At 33.7% G+C, this 9,066-nt stretch overlaps 1 protein-coding gene across 1 annotated transcript; it reads left to right on the top strand.

Moving 5' to 3' along the window:
• Window positions 1–3,798: 3,798 nt before the first annotated feature.
• On the top strand, window positions 3,799–6,163 carry LOC127119774 (uncharacterized). Its single transcript, XM_051050092.1, has 2 exons — window positions 3,799–4,120; window positions 5,378–6,163. Exons 1-2 carry the CDS (start codon window positions 3,990–3,992, stop codon window positions 5,832–5,834), a joined length of 588 nt encoding a protein of 195 aa, XP_050906049.1. The 5' UTR covers window positions 3,799–3,989; the 3' UTR covers window positions 5,835–6,163.
• Window positions 6,164–9,066: the final 2,903 nt, after the last annotated feature.

Raw genomic sequence — 9,066 nt, forward strand, 5'->3', positions numbered from 1 at the left:
TAATGGATGAATGATGGATTTCATATGTGTTCACTTCCAAACATTGCAATTGATTACACATGAGTTTTCAATTTATATGCTTATAATGACATCTTGTTTAATCTCTTCATCATATGTATCTCATATCAATAATGTATTATATTTGAAGTAGTTCTAATGATAGTTGTAGTTTAGCATGTTATTTATCTTATTCTTACATGAAAAATCCATTTATGTTTTCATGTTATTTTGTTTATTGTTTTATTTTGTTGCAACCTTTTATGACAAATATGTAATGAACATTATCTCTCTTGTCTAGTGTTAGTTGTGTATTTATGTTTAAGCATCATTTTCAATTTGACGTAAGTCTATGTGAGTGCACGTTATTATTTATTCATTTAATCCTTGCAATGCCTCTGAGAGAGTTATATGTTGTTGTGTAAGTCTCATGATAATTCTCACGTGTTCTGTCTTTTTCCCTTTTAAATGTTGTTAAAGGGGGAGAAGATACAAGGTTTTATGATGCACATATTCAGAGGAAGCTTACCAAAGACATCATTTGCTTAGTATATTTTGCCATCATAACAAAAGGGAAGTTTGTGAGTGCAATATATTTTTAGATATGTTTTGAATGATGTCAAAACTAGGTAGCTTAGTACTTTGTGTATATTGGACCTTACCATAATTGTCTAAATGTGCATCATCATTATAGGACATGTAAAATTAGATTCAATAGGCCATATCATGCTAAAAGTATGATTTTTCATGAAAAACCAGTCAATGGGTCGATACATACCAAGATGGGTCGATACATACTGAATGGATTTTCAAAGGAAATGGTTCTGCCTTGTATGTATCGATACAAAGGCTTCTTGAGTCAATACAAGTTACGAATGATGACTCATCCATTGTAGGAGTCGACTCAAACTGAAAGCATTTTTTAACTAACCAGTTTTGCCCTCTATGAGTCGATACACATCACGATTGAGTCAATACACATCACGAATGAGTCGACTCATCCTATCTTAGAGTTGACTCATATTGAAGCAGTTTTTTAATGCGGATTTTTCTGCCTTTGATGTGTTGACTCATTGGGGCTTCGTATTGATTCATTAGTCATATGTATTGACTCATTTGAATTTAGAGTCAATACATCCTGTTTTGAACAAATACATGTATTAACTCAATATCTTCAAAACCTACAATTTTGACACAAAATAATCTGTTTTGTTTGTTATTTTTTTACACACACACATACATATAAATATGCATTTCAATAGATTGAAACTTGAAAGATACAAAAAATTCTCATCATCTTCAACATTACTTTTCATGCATTCAAAAACTACACATAATCATTTTTGTTGTTTGTCATCAAGATAATATTGATAAGGTCCAATTTAGGTTGGTGTAAATCAAATTGGGTTGAGTTTTTCTTTGGGGGATTCTTTGATAAAACCGTTAGGATTTTTCCTCCAAGATCAAGGGTTTATTTGGGGTTTTTTTTGCACAAGTCTTTGCAATTTATATTCAGCAGAGTAAAAGCTTTAAGGAATGGTGGGTCTTGCAAAGGTGTAGAGGTAACCGGAGGATCAATTGAAAGGCTTGTGGCAAGATTTCGCAATTTGGATTCAGCCGAGTGAAAGATTTAAAGAATGGAGGTTCGATCAAAGGAGTAGCGGTAACCGGAAGATTAAATTGGAGATCTTTTGTGACTTGATCTAGCTAAGATCAAGGGAACAAAAGGATCTAGGATCAGCATCAAACATAGGGTTTAGGGGTTTAAATTTCTACTACTTCTATTATAAACTGATATTGCAAAGGTTAATTACAATATCTCCTTTCGATTTCGAATTGAGGGCAGATGTACCCATAGTGAGGATAATTGGGGAACTGCCTAAACAAATATAAGTGTTCTCTCTCTCTCTCAATCTCTTTTTACATTTTGATAACACTTAGTGTGTAATTTGATTTGCTGAAAATTTTGGTTGTGTTAAGGTGTCTTAAACTATTTTTGTGAAACCATTGCAATCTAAACAATTGCCATTGGTTTGTCACACCTTCAACACAAAGAGAAATAATCTTGGTGTATTGCATACCAAGTGTTTGATGATTACTGCACACTAAGTGTTCGATAAAATTTCTTAGTCATGTTTAGTTTTACATTTTATTGGAAATCATTTATCTTAGTGTGGTTTATATTCAAACAAATTATATTGAACTTGTTGGTTTTCTTTTCTCATCTTTAGCATACTTTATACTACGGTTTTATACACATATATGATTCTACCAATATCGATTCGGATTGACGAGAGTCGATCCGAATTCACTTCCGCTTGCCATAGAATTTTTTTTTAAGCATAATTTATGTATGAAGAAACACTAATCTCCTGGTGTTCTAAGAAGGAACCAATTGTGGCGTTATCTTCTTGTAAGGCCGAATACATTGCAACATCTATGTGTGCGTGTGTCAAGCTGTATGGTTGATGGCTTTGACGAAGAAGTTGTTTAACAAAGAGTATGAAGTTGTGACATTGATGATATACAAAGTTTATGCTGTAAAACTTACTAAGAATTCCATTGCACATGGGATAAGCAATCATATAGATATGATATTTAACTACCTGAGAGAGCTTGCGAGTGAAGGAAAATTGAAGTTGAGATATTGCAAAAGTGAATATCAAATGGCCGACTTATTAATCAAAGGAGTAACAATTGAAGTGTTCAAGTGGAAGACTCGAATATATGTGGTGTTATGAAAATAGTGTAATTCAAGTTGGTGTAACCAATTATAACAGAGGTGTAATCGATTACCATCCCTTCAGCAGAACTCAGATTCAAATAGAAGCATCACGTAACCTGTTACCACCCTCTAGTTTTTTGTATATTGAAGTCAGTAGCTTCTTGTAACCAATTACCACCATTCAGTTTTATGTATTTGGAAGTTAGTAGTTTTCTGTAACCGATTACCACCCTCTAGTTTTTTGTATTTTGAAGTCAATGGCTTCGTGTAGTTATAGGGTTGAAAAGTTTATTTTTCATTTTAGTTTACTAGTTACACATTCTCACCCTATTTTCTCTCTAATTCTCCCATTCTCTCCATTATTCAATTGATCATTATTTTATCATAAGATTGGATTTTTTCAACAAAATAAGTTGTCAAATCGTACTTTGTCTATATAAATTGCTCTCTATCTTAAGTAAGATTGACTAATCTTGAAATTAATCTCATCATCCCCTAGCCTAGGCCCAAAGTCAGGGTACACTAACCCAATTAGTATATATGTTAATAATCTTAAGGTTCTTAAAATGTGATAAGTGAGTTACTAGCTTGAGTCATTGATAATATTGTGTGTTTACTTTATGTTTTAAATTCATACTTTTAATTTTAGTCCTTCAATTTCATGTGCTTAATTTAATCAATTATCACATGGATTATGTTATTGTAGTTGAACCGATAAATATATATATTTTTTTATAAACCTCATGTATTTGAATTATTTGAATTGTTCAATCTAAAAATGTATTTTAACAATATAGATGTTCTTATTTCCAAATTATGAACATGATTGAAAAAATCTATTTGTCCGAATCTTGCATTTTCATGCAAAGCAACCCAATTTTGTCAATGATTACAAATCAAATGGAAAGAAAGGTAGCGACAGTTATTTGAGTTTATTTTATTTTATTTTTTATCAAAGAATATGACCGGAATATACGCACAAACCCAAACTTCTAGTGGGTCAACATCAATTATGGGCCCAATAAGGCTTATGGGCCCATACAAAGAAGCCCATAACCGGCAAAATCCAACGGCCACAATATCGGTCATGAAAAACGCAGCAGCATCACCGCGAACAAAATTCTCGAGCGCGAACAAGATTGTAGAATAGAATTGAAACTTGCGGAAGAGGAAAAACAAGAAGCGTGAGAATTTCAACTTGTTCAAAATCAGAGTAATATAAAAAGAGAGAAAAAAAAGTAGAAAAGAGAGAAAGTTGCATATTTCAATGGTGCTGTGGGAGATAACACTTGGAACTGCTTATTTCTTGGGGCTGAAACGAACTTACAAGCTTGCTCTCAGGATTCAACGAAAGCTCGTAAGCCCTAAGTACCCTAAGATCCGTCAATTTCTTCACAGGTTCGTTTTCTTTTTCGTTTTCATCAACTTTTTGATTACGGAGTATGTGATATTGTTGTCAGGATTCTTGATTCGCTTGCGAAATGATTGTTTCGTTGTGATGTTTGCTGAATGAAGTTCATGAGGTTAAAGATTATTAGTATTAGGTTTTTTGAATGTTCTGAAATTTGATGCTGGTTAGTGGTTACCGATCATTTGTAATTGCATGATTCACTGTTTATTCGGCTTGATAATCTCTGTAATGTATATTTGTTAGTAGCTTAGTTCTCAATTTCCCCCATTTTTATAGGTATATGATTGATTTTGATATCTTTGCTTATTTACTAGTATAATTAATTTTGTCTCCAAACTTGATTATAACTTCAAACTAGAATTCGGAGTTGTTGCTTATCTAAACATACATTATTTGAAGTTCGATTCATTTTTAACTAGAGAATCAATTTTATATGATTAATTAATTTAAAATCAATTTTTGTCATTGCGGAATCAAATACACAAGTGTGTTTTGATTCATTTTTTCGAGAGTCAAAGCTAATTTTCCAAACTTAAATTGATTTTGCTATGTTTCGGAGTTCTCAATTAGAATTGATTTTGTTTTAGATTTGATTTTAACCTCAAAATAGAATAAACGGTTTTTGTCTTCGAACAAGGCCAGTTCACTTAAATTTATTGGCTCCTCCAAAAGTGGAACCAAACATACATACCCTTATAGTGTGTGATTGGTTCCGGGTTTGTTTGCTGTGGCCGTGCTTCTAGAGACCTTTTAGCTGTGAAATTTAGAAGCCGGTAATTGTAGCTTCACTCAAACGTGAATATTAGCTGTGATTTTGACCAAAAGTTGAAATCTCACCGTGTGAGCAAACAAAGAGTCTGAATGTATATTTGGTTTCATGGTGTTTATAGCAATTGACTGAGTCACCTGACAAACAAGGCTGACATTCATGACCATTGTTTGGTTATTAGGAAAATTTGATTTTGCCTCAAAACCTCGGTTGAGTTGGAAGTGATAAAAGGTAGCTTTTCATGAGATAAATTACTCCACTTCAAACAATTGTACCAAAATTAATTAAATTAAACCGATCACATTCAAAATCAGGTTACTGAATATTCATTCAAACTGCACACCCTTGATTATTTGAAAACTGTTTTTCATGTGCCCCAATTTTTGTTTTATTGTTGTTTCTTGTTACTAGCTACTTGTCACTGCATATGTGTTATTCAAATCTTTATCGGTGTTCCTGTTTTGGTGCTTCACAGACGTACACGTGCTGTATTTGATGTAGCAATCAAGGTTCATCGGAGCATTCAAGAAAGAGACATAGAAGTGGGTAGGAATGTCGGAAACTTCATTTTGCGATGTCTAGATCGAATAAAGCCCTCAGCTCGAATTCGCGGTCCTTCTCATCCGTCCATTAGTGTTGGTAACTCAAAAGAAAGTACGACAAAGCCTACAGCCGGCACTTCCAACCACAAGCCTCCTAGTCATTCTGTGCCATTCAAGAAGGACTCTGATAGGCACTTGTTTACTGCATTAACGCCAAAGCCCTTTACTAGCATTTCAAGGATGATGATACCGCCAAATCCTGCTGGAACCACCTTCCATGGCAGGAACCTTAGCACCTATACCCCTGAGGTCTTTAGACAAAATTACAGAGTGAATTGGTCAGGGAGTGTTATCAGGAAGGACATCGTGCAATGGATGCTGCAAAACTAACTGTTCAATGTTCTTACTTTACTGATAGATTCCTCTGTTAAAACAGTTTTAATCTCGATGAGACAAGGTGGTTGAATAATGTTTGTAGCTGATGTTGAAAATTGACGGTGACAGAAGTTTTACTCTTGCCTCTAAAGACAATGTATAGCCTGTTAAGCTTCCTTTTGGATAATGGGTGGTTATGCTATTTTTTTCATTCTTCAGTTTTGGTTAAAGGAATTAGTTGTTCATAACCTCATAAACAGTAAATCTACGTGCATGTAGATTAATAAATAGCGAAGATTGTGCATTTCTGTTAGGATTCTCTTTCAACAATTTTATAGTTCTCACCTACTTGTGTTTATGCAACTTGCAGTCTAATTTTTGCCACAAGTTCTTATAATATCTGGGTTTGTTGCTGTTGTTAGCACTTGCACGTTACCACTTCTATGAATGATAGTGCATAGTTATGAGTTCTATTTGGCGGAGTCTCACCTAAAAGTGAAGCTTGCTTTCGTACTTAATGATCTATCTGCCACATGTGGTCCAAGTTGTGTTCACGGATATATTTGCACGTTTAAGTTCGATATATATGTATAAACAGGCAATTTGTGTAAGATATACTTGTACATTAAAAGATAAAGATAGTGACAGACTTGAAGAAAAAGAGACAACTTGAATGTGAAATCGTGTTTTCAAAATCAAGATGATGATGCTCTTTAGCTTATGAATGTGGATGAAATTTGGATTCCTGTATTTATTAATACTAGGTTTGTTTCAGTGCATAGCACCTCACTCACCGTGCATTAAACATAAAGTTACAATGTACTAGTATTAGCTTTGTTCTTAACATGCGATAAATGTCGATGCAACATAGTTCCAAAGACTCTCGATTATAGAAGAAATCTAGGCTAGTATTTTTTCTCTCAAAAGTGCTACATGCACTGGCCTAGAAAATTATGGTGCTTTAGTATTCTACCTTGTTTGCTAATTTTGCCGCACTTGAAAATAAAAAGGAAAATCATGGAACATGCCATTTGGTATGAGAGCTAGAAAGGTGCTTTTATTCCGTATTCTACCTTGTTTGCTGATTTTGCCGCACTTGAAAATAAAAAGTAAAATTATGGAATTTGGTATGAGAGCAAGAAAATCGAAAACAAAAAGGTTTAGTGTATATTTGAATTGGTTATAGACAAAATTGAGTTTGATAAAATTAATTTTAACAGGAATTGAATTTAATAGAAATGGTCCATTAAATTTGTAAATAATTGTTTTTTTAATGGCTGTCTTTCAGACACGGTGAACTTATGAGTATTATATTAAGAGAAGAGGGTAAAATATTGGACTTTTTCAATACGAGAATTGAATAATAAAATTGAAGAGAACAAGACAACTACATAATCAACTTTTAATAATTAATGACACTTCAAAACAATTTTATTTAACTTCATGATATTCATAATTAAGAAATATCTATATTGCGGTATAAGAATATAGTTATTGTTTTTTACTTCTAAATGACACAAATTTCATTTTAAAATAATATATGTCTCGAGATTGTTGGAAGAGTGTCTTTATTTAATTTTGACTCATTCAAGTTTAGAGTTATTTGTTTGTTAATCTATTCTATAGGAATAAAATTCTTCGTTGATTTGTTCTCCTTAAAAATAGTCATGAGATAGTCATGTAAATCATGGGTCCTTATTTTACTCGTTCAATTTCTGTATTGGCTATATATAAATTCATTCATTTTCATTCAATAAATCAAGCTTAAGAACTACAATTTGATTTTAACAATGGTATCAGAGCTCACATAAGGGTCTGATCTTTAGAAAAAACAAAGAGAGAAATTGAGTGAAACACAGAAAGAGAGGAAACAACAACAAGTCATGCCCGACGACAATAACCTTCACAATATTCCGAAGTTTGATGGAGACTACGATCACTGGTCTATGCTAATAGAAAACTTGTTGAGATCAAAGGAGTAATGGAGCTTGGTGGAGCAAGCTATGAAGAGCCTAAAACACTAGAGTCACTCACAGGAGCAGAACGTCGAATCTTGGAGGAGAAAAAGCTAAAGGACTTGAAGGCAAAAAATTATTTATTTCAATCTATTGACAAAAATATTTTGAAAACAATCACCAGCAAAGCCACCTCCAAAGCACTGTGGGATTCAATGACGTAAAAATCTCAAGGGAATGCTCGAGTTCAACGAGCTCAACTCCAAAGGCTACATCGAGATTTCGAAATTCTAGAAATGTAAAATGGTGAATGCGTGAATGATTCTATTTCTAAAGTCCTGTTAATTGCAAATGAGAGGAGCAGGATAAACCATGGAGGATAAACATATTGTTGAGAAAATTCTGCACACACTGTCAGATAAATACAATTATATTGTATGCTCAATAGAAGAATCCAAGGATATCAATAAGATGACAGTAGATGAACTGCATAGTTCATTGCTTGTACATGAATATAAGATAAAACAAAAGGATGTGACGGAACAAGCATTAAAGGTTACATGAGACAATACTAATTTACGATTTGAGGAATGATTAAGAGGCAGAGGGCGTGGAGGACTCAGAGGTAGAGGCAGAGGCATAGCATTCAATAAATCCACAATTGAGTGTTATCGATGTCACAAGCTGGAACATTTCCAGTACGAATGTCCCACCTATGCCAATTATGCAGAAAACACAGAGTTGGATGAAGGGGAAGAGATGCTTCTTATGTCATATGTGATAATGCAAGGAGCCACACGAGATGAAGTGTGGTTTCTGGACTCCGGATGCAGTAATCACATGAGTGGATACAGGAAATGGTTCATCGAACTTGATCAATCATTCAGACACAATGTTAAGCTGGGAAACGACTCCAAATTAGTTGTCATGGGAAAAGGCAAAATTCGAATGAAAATAGATGGACGAGTTATGGTCATCACAGAGGTATTTTACATTCCCGATCTCAAATCAAATCTCCTTAGCATTGGTCAACTTCAAGAGCGAAATTTATCCATATTGATTAAGAATGGTTGTTGTAGCATCTATCATGATGTTAGAGGTCTGATCATATGAATTATGATATCCTCAAATCGTATGTTTGTGCTTCTGGAATCTATTCCCTCTGTCTCTAATAATGTATCAAAAGAAGTTTGTTTCAATGTAACCTCTGAAAATGTCACAAACTTGTGGCATCAAAGGTTCAGACATCTTAACATGAAGGGACTACGAACTCTTGCCTATAGGAAGATGGT

The sequence above is a fragment of the Lathyrus oleraceus genome, chromosome 2 (genome assembly GCF_024323335.1).
Source record: "Lathyrus oleraceus cultivar Zhongwan6 chromosome 2, CAAS_Psat_ZW6_1.0, whole genome shotgun sequence".
Lineage (NCBI taxonomy): Eukaryota > Viridiplantae > Streptophyta > Magnoliopsida > Fabales > Fabaceae > Lathyrus > Lathyrus oleraceus.

What these genes read in the sequence shown, in the direction of transcription:
- LOC127119774 (XM_051050092.1), top strand. Translation starts at nt 3,990, where the DNA reads ATGGTGCTGTGGGAGATAACACTTGGAACTGCTTATTTCTTGGGGCTG. An exon ending in ATCCGTCAATTTCTTCACAG is followed by an intron (nt 4,121 to 5,377) that starts GTTCGTTTTCTT and finishes GGTGCTTCACAG; the next exon opens with ACGTACACGTGCTGTATTTG.